Source organism: Pipistrellus kuhlii, unplaced genomic scaffold (assembly GCF_014108245.1).
Source record: "Pipistrellus kuhlii isolate mPipKuh1 unplaced genomic scaffold, mPipKuh1.p scaffold_m20_p_6, whole genome shotgun sequence".
Classification (NCBI taxonomy): Eukaryota; Metazoa; Chordata; class Mammalia; order Chiroptera; family Vespertilionidae; genus Pipistrellus; species Pipistrellus kuhlii.
In genome coordinates, this window is record NW_023425562.1 from 79,624,973 (window position 1) to 79,648,481 (window position 23,509).

The following is a 23,509-nucleotide window of genomic DNA, read 5'->3' on the forward strand; positions in this document are numbered from 1 at the left end:
TATGGGGAAATATCCTTAAGAGTACCTGACTCCTCCTGGAGGCAAGCAGAGAGGACACTCCGCCTCCTGAGGTCGCTGAGGCGTGACTTTCCCAGAACCTGCAGCATCAAGGGCAGAGCGGCTCGGGACCCCCAAGCAGGTCCTGGAGGAGCGCCCTTTTGCTCCTGCAGTTTCATCCAAGAAATGGAGAGAAGACCAAACACCTGCCCAGGGGGACCAGGACATGTGAGCCAGATTCTTCCAGAAGTTCTGTTCCCATAAATGATGCAGGACGTCCTCTCAGCTGCGCTGCTGGAGTTGCTTTCTGAAAGGCAGGGTCTCCAAGGCTACCTACCCCCTTGTCCCAGATCTGGAAGCCCCGACTCCAGCAGGGAGAGGAGGTGGATGCACACCCAGCAGGCAGCCTGTGGTGCATCCCAAAGCTTAGGCCAAATAGGATTTTCCAAGGCGCAATGTCCTGTGGGTGCACAGTCCTGGGAACCAGGCAGGGCTGCCTGCCCTCGCCAAACCTGCCCATAGCTCAGTCACCAGACAGGTGCCAGGAGTATAACCCAACAGAGTGAACTCCTCCTCCCTCCCTTTTTACTCATCTTCTCAAGAGAAGCACAAGCAGACAGCAAATGACCCATGAGTCTTCCAGCCACCTCACCAAATCCACATGAACCCATGACCAAGCAAGCTCTCCCCTTCCCAACTCATAAGCCCCAGATGTTGTCTAAATCCATGGGGGAGTACCGGGGGCGGGGGGAGGGGAGAAGGGGGACAAGAAAGACTGAGAGAGAGAGTCCTACCAGCCAGTCCCATTGGGAGTGGGACGGAGACAGAAATACGGTTGAGCTACAAGAGATCCTCAAAGAAGGGTTTTTCTTGCAAACCTCAGCCTCTGGCTTCATGTTTTCACCTGCTCAGCTTTTCAGGAAGCTGGTTTATTGGCTCAGAAGGCGCAGCTGCCTCTTATGGAGAAAGAGCCTCTCGCCTCTGGCTCTAGTCTAGGTGGTGATGGGGACTTCCAGGATGGTCAGAGGACTGAGCTCCAGGCAAGGACTTCCTGGGATGGGTCAGAGGCCACAGCGCCAGGCAGACTTAGTGGAGCTGGAGCACCCAATCATCTCCCACAGACCGCGATGTGCAGGCCTGAGTCCTCCTTCCCATAACCAGGAACATTCCTTGGAAATAAGACATGACAGGACACAAAGAAGCCACCACTAACCTTTAGAGCACTTCTGTGCAAATGAGGAGGAAGACCTCCTTACTGAAGGTGCTTCCATCTGTCAGAAGCTTGTCACACAGGTTCATTGTGTCAGTGTGGCAGTTGGCAGCCTTCTGCTAGAAAATCACAGTAACAGACAGATACACGGTGCTGGGGTGTCTGTGATAGAAGGGGCATCCTGGGACAGCACAGGGCATGGCCCACACTGTCCAGGGCACCCTGTGCCGCTCTTCACTGTCACAAGGCTCCTCTCTGAGCCCCTGGAGCAGGTTGCATTACTCCACATGCAGCTCGTTTGGCTCCGTGCATGTGAACACCAATCTGCTGCCAGCCGCAGGATTTCCACTCGTAAAGTGAAGAAGCGTCTGCAGAGATTTTGAACTTGTAGGAAAGACAAAAGAGCAGATGCAGTTTACAGAATACACAGTGCACACAGTAGGTCCACAATAAGCACGTTTGTTTAATCAGTAAAGAATGGGTGCACCCAAACCCTGAGAGAAGGTTGCTGCCTCTACTTCTCTGAAAATCATGAATAAAATTGTCAACTTTAACTCATGGTATGGTGACAATTTCTAGTAATAAAGGAGGACTTGATGTTTTTTCTTTAATTTAACAACCAATTTAAAAAAAATAAAAAGAAAATCTTGCAAAATAGGACTTTTTAATGGCTCTATGGACTCCCTTTATGGATACTTATGTCTCATCTCATGGGAGGGCAAAGGGCAAAGTCCTCTCTCCCTGGAGACCTCCCCAGGTGTTTTGACATTGTTCCAACTCTCACAGCTCCCTGGGGCCTCCTGTTCGGATGACCTCTCCTGGGGGATGGGAGGTGGAGAGCTGACTGGCCTCCTTCCAAGCTCAGAATCAGCTTCCTGGAATTACTGAGCCGTGAGGCATTCTCTCCCCAGAGAGAAGTTCCCAGGCCCTGTGGGCAGCATGTTTCCTCCCATTGGGCCAGCCTAGGGATGGAAGGGCAGACTCTTCCATACACAGTGGCCCTGATGAAGAGGAGCTGAAATCCCAGCTGGTGAAACAGAATCCCACCTGCAGGCCACTGACTGTGACTCAGAGAGAAGGAGGAAAAACAACTCGAACAGAAACCAGAATCGATTGTAGTCCTTTCCATTTAACTGGCATGTCGGATACCAATGAAACTGTATCAGTCGTTTTTTCCTCGATGTTTTGTGGAGCTTTCTTATTCTTGAACATTATTTCTTTTATCAAATGTCTCTCCTGCTAGTCCTTGCTCCATTTTCGTTTGCATCACGGGAGAAAAATCATGACTCATTTCACGTAAGACTCGAAGTAAAAGCCAAGAAACTTTAAAAAAATAAAATAAATAAAAAACATTCCTCCCCATTTAGGTGTTTCCAGATAGCTCAGGGAGGTAGAAGAAAGACCCCACAAAACTTACAAAGGGAGCTAGATCCATTTGTGAAAATAGAACATGATCCAAGAACCCAAATCCTATCCCCAGGGCTGAATCATGCAGACTGGCCACAGTCATTGGTTAAACAGGATAACGGGGCAGTCAAAACAGTGGGGGACAGGGTATAGAACAGAGATGGTGTCATCTCACTTGGGCCCAGACATATGTTCTGACCTGAGTGTCCAGTGTGGATGTGTCCCTTCAATTGGTTGACCAATGGTACCAGCCCTCTTTCCTGTATGACGACACCCTAGCCTTGTCCCTTGTCATGGGTCATGTCCACACCCACCAACACTGGTTTCCAACGCCATGATCTTCAGCCTCATTGGCCGCACAGGTCACTAGACTCCCACCCTAACAGGGACCCAGACTGCGCTGGCTAGTCCATTCCCCTTCTCTCTGGCACACTAGGTCACTTTAAGCCATTTTCTCCTCTTGTCCTGAAGGAGAAAAGTAATGTGGAAATAGCCACTCAACATGCACCCATTTCCCTACATTTTCTTTCTTTTATTAACTGTGTCTTGACATCAAAGCTAAAGCATGACCCAAAAAGAAAAAGAAAGAAGGAGAGACAGAGGAAGAGAGATAGCCTACCTCTCTCCCCCTAAACTGTGAGCACAGAGGATCCTTAAAAATGTAGCTCTAGGGCCCCACCCCAGACCTGAGACATTAAGTTTCCAGATAATTCTATGCCCATTAGTTTGAGAAGATGATAAAGGAGAACTTCAGGACCAGATTCTCAAAGTTGTTTCCCACAGAATGGTCAGAGGGAAGCAAGGAAAAGCATATTCTAAGAGATTTGAAACCCACATTAAAGGTCTGCCTGGGTTGGAGAGAACAGAATAAACTATTTGGAAATGAGCCTCTTAAATCCCAGCTCCTGCCCTGAGAGACCACATGGGACAAGAATTCAGCTTCAGCTCCACAGCTCTAAATTAGAACCGCTTGCATTGCAGTCACCTTTCTTGGTTTTCATTACTTCTCAATGATTATTAGATCAACCAATTTGGGGACCCTGCCGTAACCAATAGACTGCCATCGTTCTAGGGGCAGGTAGTTCCATGGTGAAGGAGGATTGATAAACCCTAGTACCCTCAGTCAGAAGAAGAGACAGAACCAGGCGCTCAGACTGCTGGGCTCTTGAGAAGATTGTGGCTGTTTGACCTTCAGGGAGACCTGAAAAGAGCAGATGTCTCCACTTCTATAAACTTAGCACCTATCAAAGCACAGGACGCATTATAAGGAAAATTTAATCAATAGCTGTTAAAGATATTTACTTGGAGATTTAAAGCACTAACTTGCTAAAACTAGAGGCCGAAAGAAGACTGAGAAGCAAAAGGAAATGAGAATACAACCTACATTTAAAAAGAAAAAAAAATTGAAATTAAATCTTAATGAGATAATCAGGCTCTAGCAGAATCTGGGATCATCTCCCCTACCCCCCAAATAAATAAATAAATAAATAAATAAATAAATAAATAAATAAAAACAGTTGGCTCAGTGAGATCTGAGGTATAGGCTCTGTGTTTACTTCAGTGTTGTTTTCCCGGGATTCTGTCAGAGAAAGTGCTTGCTACAGACCATGCTCGCCTTTGTTGATCAATAGATCAAGGAGCAGTCAAAGGAGATGGGAGCATCCAGGAAGGGATGGCGCTGGCATTGATGAATGCAGACAGAGCCAATGCAAATACTGCATTCAATTAGCATTTTTGTGGACCGAGCAGTTTCTGAAAACTATTTTTCAAGCCATGGAATACACAGAGCATCTGGCTCCATTTCTGGAAATACTTCTGACACCACTGCCTCCTGCCTCCGACCAGTCCCACCCCTACTCACTTTCTAAGCCTTCCTCGGGCCAACTTGACATCCTCCCTCTGCCTTACTTGCCTCTGTGAAGGCTTTAGAGTCTAGTAATAATCACAGGCCCTTAGTTGAGTCCCTACTATGTGCACATGTATTCTTTAATCCTCACAACCATTTCTGTTTACATATGAAACAACTCACTGATGCTCTGAGAGGTGGAGAGACCTGTCCAAGGTCACAGCACTTGAAAATGAAGGCTGTGGAATTCCACTTTCTTCTCTCCAAAATCCAAGCTCCCCTGGCTAAGTTATTCTGTCCCTTGTAGCTATGTTCCCTCACTTCGGTCTCATCTTTCCAGCCACTATGTTCTGGGTAGCTCTTACTTCTACACCTACTTTGGGCTAGGCACTTATGGCTTTCATTCCAGCTTTGTTAATCAGTGACCTCATTCCTCCACTGGGGTCCCCTGTTGCAGGCACCCCCACATTTGATAGCCACAGCTTCACTGCCTTTTCATATAGGTTTTGTTTTGAAAGTTTTCTGCAACAATATGTATACAGTGGGGCTTAGGAGTTAAAAGCAAGCCTTCTGCTGATGTTCTTTCATGTTCAGGAAAAATTAGGAAGGTTAAGGGCAAGCCCCAAAGGATGGCCAACGGCATGTATATAACAGCCATTTCCACACTGGTCTGTTTTATTACACACCAAACTCTCCAGCCCATTGCAAGTATCTATTGGTAATTCCAATACTGAAGCCATTCTGCTAAAATGAGGATGAATGGTACACTCATTCCAGCAAGAGCCACTCAGCTGCCACATACAGACTCGAGCTCTGAACACAGACTATGGCAGAGCCCACTTTCAGCACAAGCCGCTCACACGGAGATAAAGTCCATTGACTTTCATGATCACAGAGGAGGGACAGTTTTTAACTGAAAGTCAGCTGAGGGATATCTTGCCAAGCAAAACATTGAGGATCCATCACCAAAATTGCCAGATAATTTGTCTTGGGGAGCCTTCCTGTGAGGAATGAATCACCATTATACTGGAAGCCCTGCCTGCGTGTTTTCTCCCACAGTACTCCATAGCACCCTCCTCGCTGCCACTAGCTTCAGAAGAGGGGCTCTCAAAATTGTATTAATTGACAACATACCAGGAAATGGTGCCAAATCTCCAGAAGAGACACTGGTGATAACAGTTCCTCCTAAAAAGCAGCCCACGGTGTTCTGCTTGCCTCAAGGTGTTGAGAAAAGGAGAGAACTTGTCCCTCAAGTCCTTAGTTTGAGAATATCGTTCTTTTTACTCATCACCACTCATTCACTTACTGAGCACCCTCAGTAAATGAATTTTAGGGTTTTTTTTGTTTGTTTGTTTGTTTGTTTGTTTGTTTGTTTTTACGTAACTTCCTAACAATAAGTCCTCTGTCAGAAGAGTTGCCAAGTTCATGGGCCCTCTGCCAGCAGGTGCACAGCTCCTGGTTGGACAGGTTAAACACATAGAGGTTCCATATGCCAATTCAGAGGACTGTCCCTGAAAATCCAGAAAGCTTTCATTCAACTCCAGGAAAAAGAAATGAAAGGAAGGATGGAAGGAAGAAAGGAAGGGGGAAAAGATTGGTGAGAGAGGGGAAATAAATTCAGCAGAATACACACTTCCAAAATGAATGGACAAAATTCAACTAACATATATTAACTTTTATTCTATAACAGAGACATAAATAATTTTATGAATTCATATGATCTTTACAAAAGACAAAATAAATATTGCACTAAGTTTAAATATGGGATATTTGGATTTCATATCAGCTAAACAGATAAATATATACAATTCAAGGAGTTAAGGCAAAACCAGAAGATACTTCAAACACAACAGAAGTTGGAAACATAAGTATAATTAAAAACAAGGGCATCCCATCTCCTGTTAATAAAGTGGTCGTTGCTAAGGGGAAAAGTCCCTTAGGTTTTCAATAAAGTGATTATCATCAATCATGTTAATTAAAGTCAAGCAACAAAGTATAAGATTTGCCATGAAGGAGAGTGGTTTGGGGAGGTTTGGGGGTTGAGCAGGTAGAACTCAGGTAAGCAACCTTTTCTCTGTCAGATTTATGACCTATTCTTCCTATTAGAAAATATAATTTGGAAAATATGACTCTTTCACATATATAATTAAAATAAAACTATGAAGCATTCTTTTTTTTCAAGGGAAGTCATGTTGGGGATCTTATAGGGTAAGTTTGAGGGCAAGCCATTCCTTACCCTATTGGCAGAGAAAACACAAAGCCAGTCACTGCAAAACAATTCCCAGGTTCCTACACTGAACAAAACAAACTGAGTCCAAAGGAGTCAGAACACACATGACTAATATACCAACACAGGCAAGTTCTTTGGCAGCTTCGCACTAACAGTTGATTGAAGTCAGAACTCTTGCATTTTCTCCTTCTTAGACTCACTTGCCAGTCTTTCAAAAACAAATAGAAAAAAATCCACTGCAATGAATTCAGTAACTCCAGGAAATTGAACTCAGAAGGAATCTGCAGACAGTCTATAACGGTTACACGGACGCACAGATAGGAATTGTCTGCTGAGTCCTGATCCACACATAGGGAGCGCACGCACGCAAAAGTAATCAGTAAAGCTGGGTTGGTCCTGATAGGCCTGGGATCCTGAAAGAGAATCCATACTGACCCATGAAACCAATAAAAAACATCACTCCGAGGATGAGAAAATAATCTTCTAATAACTCAGCGGTGAGCCGCCCCTCACCTGGTGACCACCACGGAGAAACTGATTCTATAGGGGGAACACCAGGAAGCCAGAGAACGTGGAATACTGCCAGCCTCCAACCAGGTTACCTTTCTCCAGTTTTAGGTAAACCTTATCCTCCTTATCCAGGTAGAGCAGGACTCCATTAGTGGCAGCTTCACGAGTAACATCCTTGTCCCCAGCAAAGGCAGATATTACCGGTTTTCCATTTAACATCAGGTTAACCTACAAGAAAAAAAAAAATCACTAAGCTCTCCTTAAAGTCAAAAATTCTGTTAGGGTTAACAAATAATGCCCAAGAGGGAATAGCTGATGTTTAGTAAAGATATCCCTTTCCTTTCAAATCAGCCAAGTGCAGTGGCTAGACTTAGTATGCTATTGAGCTTGGGCTGGGGACTGTTCAAAGTAAAATTGAGTTTCTTCCATAGAAATGTCCTTAAATACCTACAAGAGAGTACCGTCCATGGAGAGCAGCCTAAGTGTGTGGAAACTGGCTACCTGTCACATGTAACTTAAGCTTACTACTGTATTTGCCTCTGATGTTCATTAGCAATCTTTCAGTAAGGAAGCAAGCCTGTAGCTTCCCAGTGTGTTAGTAAAAGAGGCCCAGCACCCTTCACCCTGATACACCAGATATAGTGAAGTTCTACTGACTTCTGGGCAGATCACTATGCAGCCATGATGTGCATTCTGCTGAAAATCATCTTAAATCGTGGAATGTGTGTGCACTGTGGTTTCTTTTCTGTTTCCCTTAATAAGAAATATGTGTTTAAAATAATAATCACCACTACCATTGAAGATGTTAATGATGGCTAATTAGTAAAGAATTAATAATTAATAAACTCAAAATTATTAGCAAACAATAAGCTTAACATGTATTCGCTTTTCTCCAAACTACAATTTTGATCAGACTGTGTTAAACATTACACTAACTTCCAAATAGTGGGGTCTAGAAAAGCTTTCCTATGGCATATAAAATTTGTTTTCTAGCTGTTCATCCTTTTTACATTAAAAAAATAATATTGAATTAATTAAACCTGAGGTTGATCAATTTATCCATTCACTAGGAAATGTAAAAGTGGTAGATTGGAGAATCTATCTTTCACATGGACATAGCACACAGTACAAATATTGAGCAAAAGATGACATGTTCCTAGAATTCCATAGACATGTATTGGTGTCATTGGATGTTCGTACATTTAAACATTATAGGAACTAGGCCCATGGTTGCCTTTGAGTGTAAGCTCAAGCCCATTATTTAGAAAGCACAACACAAAATACATTGTTCATTCTGGAATTGCAATTGGTAAGAATTCACCAGGGTAACTGAGGGTGAACTAAAGCATAAGCATAGCAAACTCTTATTAAAAAAGCATGTCGGATAATTGTGAGTCGGATAAATACTCATAAATGTATTCTTACTAGTAAACTGTTTCTCCTAATTCATAACAATGATAGCAAATTTGTTTGTTTTCTAATAAACACTTGTAAAACTCTACTGGTCTTACAAGTTTTATCCTTACAAGTTGAAATGATTTTTTACAGGCACTAAATGAAATCAAGTTGTTATGGAGATTTGTGTCACTGAGTTTTTACTAAGCCGTGGGTTTTTGTTTTTTTTTCCTTTTCATGGAATTTATTGGGATGACACTGGTTAACAACATTATACAGGTTTCAGTTGCACCATTCCATAACACATCATCTGTACATGGTATTGTGTGTTCACCACCCCAAGTCAAGTCTCTGTTCATCACCATTTATCCAAAGCCAAGTTTTTTTTTTAATGGCTGGTTGTTATTAAGGTAATAAGTTTGATTTTTCTATATGCTCTTGTCACATGCCTAGCAGAGGCTATAAAGGAGAAGATTAGAAGTTAAGTGTTTTAAAAATAAACTGCTGCAGATGGTTGTTTATCTTTACAGTGACAGCACATATTTAGATAAATACATAAATACATAACCCACAACCAATACACACTGTTGTTTGGGGATAGAAAGGGAACAGGTCAAAGCACATACCTGGATTGTTTGGCTCTGGTAGACTTTAATTACATGAAAACTGAAACTGTAAATTCCTTTTCTTGGTGCCACAAAGACAGACTCCAAGGTGAAAAAATTACCCACATTTACTAGGATCTACAAGTAAAAAATAATAAGTAACAGCAAATTATTATAATATTCTCTTCTATAGGTATGTTTTCTTCCTTCCTCTCTTTTTTTTTCTTTCTCTTTTATTTTCCTAATCTACAACTAGCTTAAGAAACTATAGAGAATAAAACATTGAGTTCTGTTCCTTTTCTCTTTAGCGACTTGAAAAAAAAATGGATTTGTATATTGGAAGGATCTTCTGTCTCCTGAATGATAGAGGAAAATATGAAGTAACTGCTTTGTATTCATGCCTCAATTTCCAGCAAGGCCGGATGGCTCTGGGAACGTGGAGGTAACATGTGAGGGCTTATAGGTTTATCAGCTGTACTGTGAGAGTCAGATAAAAGGAACCTGCCATGTATTTACATTCCACCCTCGATAAGCCTTCCCAGTGTCTGGAGATGGTATTTCCCACACAGCCAATCAGCATCCGTGGGCTCCCTGTGGTCCTCCCTGGACACACCACACAGAGCCCGGGCACCCCCTCCGCACAGGCCATAATCCATGGCACTGAGCAGCTGGTGTACTGAGTGATCTGGAGGCTGGCCCTCCACGGAGTCCCCGCCAAACCTCTCCATTTTTCATTCCTGTGCCATCTAGGCCTTAATTCTATTTTGGCAATGACTCAGCTTTTAAAAGCTGCCACAGAGGAGGTGTGCATCCAAGCAGACTGTGACCTAGGTGGCCTTCTCCTGCTCCTCCAAGGTTGGCTGTCACCCTCTCATCAGCCACCTGCTCTTTATTTAAAAATTTCAGTGGTCAAAAATTAAGCATGGAATCGGGTACTCTCCCCAAAGAAAGCCACAATGCATTTTTTTTTCAAAGACTCTCAATCTGGATCTACTAGTTATGAAATGAACTTTGAATTTCAACAAGTTACCTCTTAAACCAAATTTGCAAACATCTCTAGATAAGTCCCTTCCTTTCTGAAAGAGAGAGGGTTGAGAGAGAAGGGAGAGAGAGAGAGAGAGAGAGAGAGAGAGAGAGAGAGAGAGAGATTGAGAGAGAGAGAGAGAGAGAGAGAGAGAGAGAGAGAGAGAGAGAGAGAGAGAGAGAGAGAGAGAGAAAGAGAGAGAGGAGAAAGAGTTGGCAGGGGGGGGGAAGAGTTGAAAAATAACTAGGATTTCTTCCATTTCTCCTCAAGACATAAATCTATAGGTGCATTAAAAAAAAAACAAACAGATGTCCCTAAAGGACACATTTCCCCTATATCAAAGGCAATCTGCTACTATCTCTTTTAAACAACACATTCATTCCAATAGTAACCCGTTAGCATAATTTCCTTTTTACCTCTGAGCAATGCACTAGAATATAGTCACGGTCAGGCTTGACCCCTGACTTAAACTGCATGTATGTGGACAATGTTATTCTGGGATTTCACGTTCTTCCAAGTCAGCACCAGATTTCATTCTCTGACCTGATGATCGAGGACTTTCCGACAGCAAATCCCCAGCCACACAATAATCCCTAGCAACGCTTTACAACGATTTCTCCCTAGCACGTTTAAAGTGATTTGAGAAACTTAGTGGGGACTTCCTGAGGCAGATACATAGTTCATTAGTAATAAGGGAAACAGCCGGTGAGTGTTGACTGCACACAAGGCTGGAGGTGGACGTTGTAATTAGACATCCAGGCACATAGAGATTTATCACTAAGTATGTCTTGTCTCCAAGATGCATGGCTCCTGGGCAGAGGAAAAAGCCTTCTCCTCTCCTAATTGCCGGAGCGATCATTGAAAGAATGCATTTACAGGACAGTGCAGTGCCCACAGCATCCCGACACTTAATTACTGCGCTGAAGTACAAGCCAGGGGAGGGGCTAGCCTTGGCTTCTGTCAAGACAGGAAGCACTGCACTCCTAAAGGGGCTGCTGGATTGAGGCTGTCCCATAGGAACAGGAAGCCCCAGAGACACCTGGTCTGTCTCTGGCCAGCGGGAATGCATTGCTTAGGAAACATTAATAAGGAACCTACTGCCACCTCATTCCCTCCCTAGCACATGCCAAGGCAGTGCCTCTTCACCTGGGCTCTCGCTCCTGTGGCTTTCCAAACAACTGTGGGCTCCGAGTGTGACTTTGGACATGAAAAGGTTCTGGGTGCACTTAGGGTGGAAATTAAAGCCCCAGAACCAGTGAGGACTCCTGGCTAACGCTGAGCTGATATCTTGCAGGTTTTCATCAGTCAAACGTCTGAGCTCCAGGTCTCTGAAAGCAGCCATGTATTTCACTAGCTCTTCCACCAGCCCCTATCCCCAGCCCAAAAGCCTGACCTCTCCCAGTAATTTGCAATTCTCTGAAAGGACAGGCAGGGAAAGGGAGAGCCAAGGCCCTCCAGCGCTTCCCTCTGCCGCTCAGCTCAGCTCAGTGCAGCTGCCCAATTCCTTTCCCTCTGCCTCTGCCTCCGCAACTTTTCTGCAAGCTCCATCGAAGGGTTTCCCCTCAGCTGCGCCTTCGAGGTGTGGTGGGGATCCCAGCAGCCAAAGGCGAGCTAGACCAACCCTGGCCACTGCACACCCGCTCCGGCCACCTGCAAGATCTCTGCAGAGTGCCCACCCAACTGGGAGAAACAAATCATATACCCTGCGTGTGGAGGGCCCCACGGGACAGCCCGCGGGCACCTGCAGACAGCGGTCGGAGGCAGGGGCCGAGTTCTGGCCAAGAGATTGCAAAGTCCAGGCACCAGACTCCCACCAGCTCCTTGGACCTGTTGCTGCTAAACTTGTCCTGGGCTCTTTCTTCCTGCCCAGCCCTGTGTACTCAGCCTTTATCCTGCCGCCCAGCAGCCTTTCCCGGAGTCCAGGGGGGAACGAGGGTGGAAGAGACACTGGAAGTTTCAGTCCCAGGCATATTTGGGGAGGTGAGTGCCTAAACAATCCCCCACATCCCAATCAGATGAGCTCAGCCCTTGCAGGCGGCCAGGTCTGAGCCGCCCGGCAGTGCGGGGCCCCCCCCCCCCCCCCCCCCCCCCCGCCTAGCCCCTGTGCCCCACATCCCAGGGGATCTGACCTGATCGAAGTAAATGATGCGCGTCTTGTTGCTCATCTCCGAGGGCTCGTGGTTGGTGCTCCGCACCGCCGAGAAGGCGACCTTGGAGTTGGCCGCCCGCACCGAGATGCCCAGCGGGGAGGAAGAGGAGCCCTTGGCGTCCGTGGCAGGGTTCGAGTCGCACACCACCAGGCATTTGCCCTCCAGCACGATGGGCTCCGTGTCGTTCTGCGCCCAGACGGGCAGCGCGAGGGCCAGAAGCACAGCCGGCACCACGGACAGCGCCCGGCGCGCCGAGCCCATGGTGAGCGCGGGGGCAGCCGCGGCGGCTGGCGCTGGGCTCACCCGCGTCGCCCGCTCCCCCGACCGGCTGGGAAGGCACCGGTGGTTGTTAGATGGACAGCGCTGCAGGCGCGGCGGCGGTGGCGCTCTCACCTCCGCCGATGCTCCGGTTTGAAATCAGAGTCTGCCTCGCGCGCTCTCGCCGGCTTGGTTACCTTTGTCCTTTAAGGAGCTCATGCAGAACCCCCTACTCCCCTCCTCCGCCCCGGAGCCAGCCCTGCCTAGGGCTCCTTCACCCTCCCCCCTGGTTGCCAGACATCTAGAAGTCTCCAAACCCTCACACTCACGCCTCAGAGGAGAAACTGGCAGTAAATGCTCACCCAAACCCAAGCACCCCCCTTGGTGAACCGCGGATCGGGAAGCACGAAGGGGACTCAGAGCGGCCACGGGGCGGTGGGTGCGGAGCAGGGCGGAGGCTGTCCTGTGGCGTCTGACCAGCGGCAGGGACCGGTCACAGAGGCGGAAGGTGTCTCCCAGGCGGAGAGGATCGCGAAGCTGTGTGCATGGCAGGGGCTCAAGCGGCTGCCACTTTTGCTGGGTCAAACATTCCCCGCCGCTAGCTCGGTGTGGCTCGGATGCCGCAGGTAGGCAGCGGCTAGCCAGATGCCCAGCTCCGAAGCGCAGATTGGCAGGATTGGTTCCTGGTGCGGGGCGGCTGGGCTGGCAGGGTCCTCTCCTGCCGGTGCCGCACTCGCACGCCCCCAGTCCCCGCGCGCAACTTTCTCTGTCCTCCGCAGCCCGGGGAGCACGGAGCCGGAGCGAGCGCGCTATTTATAGGAGCGCAGCGGCGGCTGGCGTTGGTTTCCTGCTCAGCCCGCGGGCTCCGGGGGGGGGGGGGGGGGGGGGGGAAGGAGTCTAGTGACCCGATCTGCACAGCTCCCTCCTGGCGCTTAAGGCACCCGTAAGCTGGCGGGTGCACCGCCTTCCAGTGCCACAGTCCGAGGCCGCTCGCCCTGGGGAGTGCGGGCGCCGGGAGCGTGTGTGCAGGGAGGGGCGCCTGCGGCCCGGTGCTGGCCCCAGATCTGTGCCGGCTCGCCCCTCCTAGGTCTGGGGAGGGAGAGGGTGGATGGGGCTGAGGCTCTCCCTGCCCCCTCCCTGCGCGGGACTCAGCAGCCCAGCGCCCTCCAAACAGAGCGCGGCGCTGCCAGGCGGCTGCGGAGCGGAATTGGAGGCAGAGGCTCCTGCGAGGCTCTTCCTGGGACCCGGGGACCTGCGTGCCGGAGTCCCGCACCTGCCCCAGCACCTGCCCACAGAGAGCGCTGGGCCTGGGGAGCCTCGGGCGGACGAAAGCCGTGAGGACCGCTGGGAGGAGGTGCTCCATGCCGACTGCTCAGGAAGAGCAGCCTGGGAAGCCTAGGAGGGGGTAAGGGGGGAGCATCTCCCCACTCAGGCAACGAATCCACCCAGGCAAGGCCAGAAAAGAAAGACTGAAAGAGGGAGCTAACTCAGCAAGTCAAATGAGTCTTCCAGGGCCATACCCCTAAGAAAAGCCAACCCCACTCCTGAAAATACAGCACTTTCCTCCCGTCTGGAGGCGCCCCCGCCCCTGGGCCACCTGGCTGCCACTGGGACTGACAATCTTGATCTTCCGCAGCCTGGGCAGGGAGGAAGGGCTGGGCTTGTCTGTGACCAGCTGGGTGAATTTGGCCCAGTCACTGAGCCTTCCTGAGAGGGCAAGGCCACTAACTAAAGTCCGCTCTGCCCTCTGGCTCTGTGGTGCTGTGGGTCATGTCACCCTTCCCAAGTTCCTTCTAGACTTCCAGCTGCCAGAGGGCAGGCAAGCAGCGCATCTTCAGTCAAAACAGCCTCCCAGCCAGCCATTGGGAGCTCCTAGAAACATACTAAGTATTCACTGAAGGGGCATTTGTTGAGCAACATCAGCCCTGGGTGATTCCCTATCCCTGCCTGATGGAGGAACTCTTCATCAGCGTGAATTCAAGACTGCCACCCCAACAGAAGCCAGGAGGGCGGGGTATTGAGTCATAAGCACCACACTGCAGTTCCAATTGTTAACACTGGTATTTGTGTGTCCTACCCAAACCCCACCCCACCCTGACCCTCTGCCCTACTGCTCTATAATCTTGCAACTAAAGAGCTGGTGCCTAGAGTCATAGAGGCTTCCAGACTGTACTCGCATGGGGTCAGGACCTGCTCTAGCTGGCAGGTGCCCAGGCCATGCTATTTGTTACGATGTTGGATTTCACTAATCTAAACTGCAACCATACAGGTGACCTGGTGCCTTCTGCAAGCCATCCCCTACCCCAGGTGCTGATGCCCCTGCCAGCAGCCTTTCACCTGAACACTTGCCCCACTGGGGACCTCTCTGCAGGCTTCTGACAGCAGCGACAATTTCCTCACCTTGGATAATATCTTTTGAGGCCAGGGACGGGGTGTCACTCCTCTTTTTCTTTTGTAAGAATAAGCACTCTTCCTTTCTTTCCCAGGGCAACTGTTTAGTCACCACCACCTGGGCTGTTCAATTTTAGGCTGGAAGAAGTTTGGGGGGAAAAGCTTTGTTGACTTACAGAATTGTCAAATACTCAGTAATCCATCTTCCCACCAACCCCAGTATACCCTCTGCACCCCTTTCTTCCCCAAGAGTCTTCCTTCTGCAAGAACTGGTCTTGCATGGGAAAGCAATCCTCCTGTAGTCAGCAAACTCCATAAATGCTTGTTTGAGTAGAAAAACCAAGTCTCGAGCAAGCCCAAGACAGTAAGGATCCATGAGTGGTTTTCTGTGTCTAAAGAAAATGTCCCTAAGAAGACAAAGACAGACACACCAGGTATTCAGTTTGAAAAGGACCCTGCCAGGAAAATGACCCTGGGGTTGAATGAAAGAAGACCCCACGCATCATGTAGAGACAGAGCCCAGGTGAGTTGTGCAGAAGGTAGAAAACTGAGAGGGAAAGGGCAGGGAGACTTCTGTTGTAGCCATGCCAGGGCCCCCTGGGTCACTGAATTACCCCGGCAGTCTGAGTGATGCTTATCAGCCCCAGCTAATGCTGCTCTCTGAGGGAGGATTGGGGCCTCGTGTCCAGTTGCAGCGCAGGGTTGGTTGAGTGAATCCTCAGGACTCCGTTTGGGAATGGCCCCATGACTGACTTGCTTTGCATGAAGATGGTATTTATGGAGCAAAGTACATGGATGATTTGAAAACCACTTTTAATTGATTTTATCATTTAAAATTTGTTGGAGATAGTTCATCTGCAATCTCCTCAATCACCAACAAGGGATGTGTCTAAGGGAACAGTTAGACTTCCAGGTTAGGGTTGCAGCTATATTTTGATGCCTCTTTTTGGCCTTCCCAGATCACCTGTGCTCACCCCAGACATTACCTATAACATAATTTTCTGAAATTGTTGATTTCTTTGTTGTATTCTCCATGGATTATCAACTTTTGGGGAGCATAGAATTTAACAGAGAGTGCAGAAAGTAGGTATGCCAAAAGAAGTTTACTGAATAAAGTAGCATCATTGCCCTTATTTCTCACAGGGGAAATAATATGTAATGACTCACTAAAAGTATGATAGGAAACTTTCTATTGTACTTATAGTAAGTAAATTTTCTCAAAAAAAATGTGTAGTCTTAAAATGTTTTGTTTACCCTTATTTACTAAGAATGGAATGCCAAATGGGGCATACAGGGATTTATTTGAAGTCCAGGAGCAGAGCAGAACCTTGGGCATGGAATGAAGTCTTATGGAGAACCTAAAATATTGCCTCTCCTTTCTCTATCTCTGTATCTCCTTTCTCTACCTCTGTATCTCCATCTCTCTCTCTCTCTCTCTCTCTCTCTCTCTCTATCTCTCTCTTTCTCTTTAGGTACATCTGCATTATTGTTTTGCTTACTGAAACCTAATTTTCTGTGATGCCTAGAAGGTAAACAATGGCAACTCACGCACCCAATTGTTACATATAATAAACAGATCCATCCACCCAGAGGATACCCCAAAACCCCAGGGAAGAGACTCATTGCCCTATCTAGGATCAGATATGTCCACCCATTGGCCAGAGAAGCAGCATACAATGCACAGACAACCAAGTCCCAGCAATCAGGTATGTTGTAGGAGCAGGTGGGGGAAGGCGGGGAGAGGAAGACAACTCCTAGAAAAGTGGTGCGAGCAATATGAGCTGAAGTGAAAAGGGGAAAGATGCAGATCAATCTGTATTGTGTGATTCTAAGTTAATAGTCTGATGTCTGTGCAAATATCTGACTAAGCAGAGGGGGGCAAAAACAAACATGAAAGGCTAGATAGCAGATTGTCAATTTTAGAGGAACAGAAGAGAAAGGAAGGAAATCCTATTTATTGGACTTAAGATATTTACTATTTAGTCACAGCAATTATATATTACATTGTGATTCACATTTTAAAAAATGTTTTTAAAGGAAAGAGGTTCTGAGTAGAGACCATTCAGTAGGAATCTACTACATGGAACTTTTTCCCCAATAATTTAAGCTTAATTAAAGTTTGGAGAGAAAAAGGAACTAATGTTCTTTCCCATACATGGCACTGGTTGAAGAGCAATTTTCTTTCTTTTGTTATATTGATCCAGTTCTAAAAACTCATTCACTCACAGGCTAGGAAGATGCCCAGGCGTATAAAGCCTCACAGTGCATTTAAGAAAAAAAATTACATTGAAACTGGTAAAGCTCATGAGTAATATCAAAATATCTGATTGCGTCTTAGATTCAACTTGGCTCTTAATAAACCGTGTTAGACCTGAGTCCAGTGCCGGGGGCATGGTAAGAGCCTAAACACTTCAGTTTCTGTTGCATACATAGGGAGCTCTGCATGGAGAGCCCCAGCCAACATGTGCCACTTGTAAGAAGCTGCTGGAAAGACTGTTATCAGTGCAGACCCTGAGAGGACATTTCTGCCCGTGAGCTGGGCATCCATTTATGAACTAGCACCCGGCTGAAGCTGAAGCAGACAGCGCTTTGGAGATGCCACTGGTCTATCTGAGGTGAGCCCTTTGGTTAAAAACAGGGTATTTAGGTCCTGGCAGGCGTGGCTCAGTTGGTTGGGTGACATACAGTGTACCAAAAGGTTGCAGATCCAATTCCCCCTCAGGGCACATGCTAGGGTTTCAGGTTCAATCCTCAGTAGGGAGCGTGCAGGAGGCAGCTGATGCTTATCCCCCTTCCCCATTGATGTTTCTATCTCTCTCCCTCAACCTTCCTGCCTCTCTAAAAATCAATTTAAAAATCTTAAAACATACACACACACACACACAGGCCATTTAGAATCAGCTTCATCTACTTTATGACCTTGGGGAAAGTTGCAAACCTTCCTTTAGCCAGGAAAATTGCAATTACAAAAATAATACCCAGTTCATAGCTGGTTTTGGGATTTGGTTGGGGAACTATGAGCAGGGCACTTCACACAGTATTGGGCACACAGGAGGTGCGTAATTAAAGGTTGTGATTATTCTCATTAACTTATGAAATATATTAATAACCAAAGGATAGTGGTACCTGAGGGCCCACCAACTGTTGGCGAACATTGGCTAGGACCTAACTCTCAGGCACTGTAATGGGGCAGGGTGCAGCATGCCCAAGGGTGAGAAAGAAGCAAGGTTCGGACTCCTAGTGCTGTCATCAGAGCCAAGTTTGCGGGCACAGTCATGGTGGTGAAGGAGCAATAGAGTGAGGCGGCTGCAGTGAGTTAGTCCCCAGAAACCCCACAGGCTGAGCTTTCCAGTGAAGCCCGGCACCAGGCCAGTCTGTGAGCTCCCTGCTAGTGGCAGACAAAGAGTTTCGTTTTCCTTTAATTTTTTCATCCCCATTGTCTTAGTCACTGGGTCTCATCACTCAGAACGTCTGAAGGCAGCATTTAGCTGAAATCGATGGATTCTCTGAAGTGAAAATTATAAGGAAAATCAAGAACAGTTGGTCAGAACAGTCATCACTGCAACAAATGAATCAGAAAGCCACATAGGGATGGAAGGAAAACACTATACTCAAGATGCTTGGAGCAGACAGAGGAATCTTAAGAACCTGGGTACCATCCAACTACTTATTTGGCAGATGGAGGGTCCTAGAGACTTTTAACTTTCCTGGGTTTAACTGTGTGCATTTGTGGGGGGTGGGGATGGGGGGCAGTTTCAATCCTAAAGGTAAGTCTCCTGGCCACTGCATACCATGGGCAAGCTGGGTTGCGTGGGGATGAAGGCAAGCAGCCGCTGCCTCTCCCACAGGAGCATCTTGCATCATTGAGTGTGATTCCAGTGTTTAAAGAGAAGTGTCCTGCAGCATGGCCACTGAAATCAAGCCAAGCACTTAATCTTGTGCTCAGCTGAAGAAACAGCAATCTGTTTAGACTTTGGAGGGAGAACTGGCTGCAGTGGGCTCCCCGCCAACTGGTGGGTTAGATGCCATGGTGAGAATTCCGAGAGGATTTTCCAGGGTGAGTCTGACTCTGAGTGATTTCTCCTCCCTGTGCACTGACTTCAGACTCTAACCCTCGATACACTCCAACTCCATTGTCCTTTTCCCTTCTGTTTGGGGGAAATTCAGTGGCTGAGAACATATATACCCTGTTTCCCTGAAAATAAGACAGTGTCTTATATTAATTTTTGCTCCCAAAGATGCTCTAGGTCTTATTTTCAGGGGATGTCTTATTTTTCCATGCGCTAGGTCTTATCTTCGGAGGATGTCTTATTTTCGGGGAAACACGGTATATGTTCTGTACTCATCTCCCATTTTATTGTCTCCACTCCTCCGAGAGGTAAATCACATTACTCCCATTTCACAGAGGAGGAGACAGGGGGTCTGAGAAGGTGCCTGGGTTGCATCTGCTGGCGGGACAGTGTTCATGTCCAAAGACCTTTCCTCTGGACCACACAAGAAAAGATTAAACGAAACGCAAGGGGCTTCTAGCATGTCCAGACTACTTTCCGTGAGTCAATGACACCAAATTCAGAGTAGAAACTGACTGCTTTCCTGGAATTATTAATATCAGTAGCTGGCAAGTGGGAATGAAACTTATGACAGAGGAAAGAGACAGGCTTTAAATCACAGAATTTTTAATAAAAGCTATTGACCACAAACCCAGGGTTTATATATCTATATATACACAAATATACACAGGTATATATATTAAAATGTGTGTGTTTGTATATGTATTGAAATATATATACATACACACATAGTATATACACGTTAAAATATAAAATTGTATATATATTTTAATAAACAGGGTGTACCCAAAAAAATGTGTACCCACTTTAACAGCTGATAATTCAATTTTGAAAATGAAATCTATTTTAATAAACACTGCCTTTATAATTACTCAATGTGTGTATATACATTTTTGGAACCCCCTATATAAGCAAAATGTGTGTATGTATATATATATGTACATACATATACAAGGGTGAGCAAACATAGGTTTAGAATTATGAGTATGGGAATCACAGAGTGTACTTATTAATTATTGCATTATCTTTCATGCAAACAACTGTAGACCTACTTTTGCCCACCCCTTTATACACACACACACACACACACACACACACACACATATATATATATATAAAATAAAATATGTACTGAACATATTACACATATAACTAAGTAAGTGGTTAGATCACCTTACAATCTCCTCATAACATTACGTGCTTTCCATCTCTAATGCTCACCAGAGCTGCAGCATGACATTCCTGAGTCTTGCTATCTGGCGAAGAGTGTCTTCCCCACTCCGCCATGAGTCCCACAGAGGCAGAGTGGGCTGGTCTATGGTCACCACGATTGATCCCAAGACAGGTCCTGGCACCTGGTACAGGCCTGCTGGCTGTTTGCTGAAGTAAGGAATAAAGTGGTGTGGCACAGATTCTGACTTTGGCTGCCCCCTCTGAGTATATTTCCAATTATAACACTAGATAGTTTCAAAAACTAACTTATGTGTCCTCTGACTCTCATTAATCATTGATGATGTGCAATAAGCCAGCCTTGGCTTATAAGCTATACTTGGAAGTTTCATACATTTCTGGGGAAAGTGCTGGACACTGTTTTCACAGCTGTGTCTTGTTTCACTTTCTTCACGCTGGGTTCTGAGTGTTTGCTTTTGGCCATGCCACCAGCCCAGCCACTTTCTTATCTACCACTGCAGTTATGAGAATGCCTCTTCCTCACTAGGTTGTGGGCTCAGTAAAGCAAAATCCTCCCTGCTCTTCCCTTACCTACCAGTTGGGTACCTGTAGGATTCTAGGAATTAATCCAAAGTCATGGTCTATGGCTTCTGAATCTGTTGGCTGCTGGCTATTGCAGCTGGCTGTGTGCCTCCCATGTGGCAAACAATACACCAACTAAGTTGGCTTTCTTGGCCATCTGTCTGTTGGCTAAATAACTACTTCTTGAATAGACCAACTCCCCACTTAGGCAGCTGGTGTATTGGCAATTGACTGAGCTGAACAACTTCTGGTCTGGGTCCAGTATTTCCTGACCACAAGAGAAAAAATGAATTTCATAGGGTTTTACACAGGCTTTATAGTGTCTTCATAAAGCAAAGTAGATAAGAAAAGCAAAATGAATGAGGAACTAGATGGACTGTGCTTTAGAGCAAAAAGCTTTTTAAGGCATGAGTGATTTTAAAATTTTCCCCTTTATGTCTGTGTTTCACACTCTCTCCCTTTTGCCTTCCACATTTCCTCTGCTTTTCTGCTTTTCTAACCCTCCTGCTATAATTTTTAACAAAATGTCCTAGTCTTATGGTCCATTCAACTAATATTTAATTAGGTGTGTGCTCGGTGTGTACTCGGTGAGGGTAGCAGCCCCAGGTGCCTTTGTGGGATACCTGCTGTTCTTTCTGGCTGCTCGATATCAGAAACCCCTTCCTATTTCTGGGGAATCTTTTACCTTATGAAGGAGAGCCTGCCTCCCACCACAGAAGCTGAAAATACCACACTCATTTTCTAGCTTCCCTTGCAGCTAGGGTACAAGCATGTGATCCGAGCTCTGCAGACAAAGAGACCCACTCCAAAGCTGGAGCAGAGACCTTGAAGAACCCGTTATGGAAAAGAGGCAATGGGTGCAGCAGTTCTGGGGCAGTAAACAGCACCTCTCATCAGAGAGGGTGTGGTGTGTACAGCAAGCTGTGGGGTGTGTGCTCAGGAGCCACGGCCATCTCGGGGATCTCATTTCTATAGTATCAGCTAAGCCGAGGTGTCATTCCTGCCTGCATCACCCAGTTCTCCTACACTCTAAGGTATTCTCTGAAACACTGAATATACTTTAATAAATATTTTACTGAAATTAGTCAGAGTCAGCATTGGTTGCTTGCAGATAAGAGTCCAGGTGGATACTGAAGCCAATCAAGGACCATAAGTGGTGGAAACTGTGGAAAGGTGGAGCCCCATGCTTACCCCTCAGGCAGCTGCTTATAAACCTTGTACGAGGTGAGCCTAGTAATGCCAAGTATTTGATTTTTCCATAGAAAAATAAATTCAAACTTTTTAATGAAACTCCCACTTTTAGACATTAGCAACAAGTTTTAAAAAAAAAATGGCTGTGGGCTTTCCAAAACATGACCATGGGATACACTAGCTCCAGAACTACCTGGGCAGCCTATTTATTTTTTATTGTTTTACTTTAAAGAAGCATTTCAGGATCTCTGCTAGAGAGTGTCTTCTTTGTAGTAACTTTCTTATTACCCACTGGAACTCTACATTTTACAAGAATGCAAGCTAACTCATAGATTTACATAGTAAATTTGGTGGGGCCAGGATAGTGTGAACGGAAAATAACATATGCTAATTCCAAACTACCACAACTGCTCATATGGTCTGGATCAAATCCATCCAGCCAATCAAAAGGCTTGAATCATGCAAAATCTCCAGCCTGGAGTGTTGCCCTCTGTCTCAGAGAACCAAATCCTCATGCTTCTGCTCCAACCAGGCAACCTCTTAGCCACAGGCCATGCTATTTAATGTCACAACCTCACAAACTAAAGTCTGAGGATGGTGCATCTCATTGGTGGGACCTGCATGTCAGCCAGGGAAGCTGAGTGTGTGTCTCTTCTTCATGTGAGGAAAGCAAGAAAGGCTGGACAGGTATGTTCCCTGGCATTTTCAGCTTCTAAAATGAGAGGTGATTATTCCTCTCACCAAGACTCAAAAGATGTGTAATTCCCCCCAAATGGAAAGGGGCTCAAATGCAGATGGCCAAAATATGGTGCACCTTCACTACTCCCCCTTGCCTTACACTTCCATGACCCTTCTCCACATTTTCATTCTTAAGCCTTATTCCCCTCCTGCCTTTCCATCAGCATGGGAAGAATCAGGCATTATCTACCAAAAAATAGGCTATGATTTCTGAAGAATTTAAATGCAATTAAATATCACATGCTGAACATACACTAGCTCAATTTAATCTTTTTGGAAGATTCTACACTTTGTCATTCTACTGCAATTGTATGTACCATGTTTCTCAGGATAATATATTTATTGGGATAATCAGAAAGCACTAAAAATGTTATAGATTCAGCGGGCAAGCCCAGAACCACTGGATCAAATACCCTGAGGATGGAGTCCTGGAAATCCATATTAAAGCTTCTTTGGCGATCTTAATGTTCAGCCCCTTGTGGATATATTTTGATTTTGAATATGGAAGAGGTGATTAAATCGTGCCTGTTGAACATGGTGATCATCTTTTTACATGCAAGCACATGCCTGTCCACTGGAAAGCTGCTCTCATTCCATTTCAATGCCATGATAGACATGGGCAATGCTGATCATAGTACCTCCCTCCTATTCCCCAAAAAGGGCCTGTTACCCTGGCCACACCGATCATGATGCTCCATACTCTTGGTCATAATGATTGATCCAAGCAAAAGCCAT

The 23,509-nt window shown here is 46.2% G+C and overlaps 1 protein-coding gene across 1 annotated transcript; it reads right to left on the reverse strand.

Moving 5' to 3' along the window:
• Positions 1-6,124: 6,124 nt before the first annotated feature.
• CBLN4 (cerebellin 4 precursor) lies at positions 6,125-13,637 on the reverse strand. Its single transcript, XM_036419478.2, has 3 exons — positions 12,354-13,637; positions 9,222-9,338; positions 6,125-7,428 (listed from the first exon to the last, which is right to left on the reverse strand). Exons 1-3 carry the CDS (start codon positions 12,633-12,635, stop codon positions 7,231-7,233), a joined length of 597 nt encoding a protein of 198 aa, XP_036275371.1. The 5' UTR covers positions 12,636-13,637; the 3' UTR covers positions 6,125-7,230.
• Positions 13,638-23,509: the final 9,872 nt, after the last annotated feature.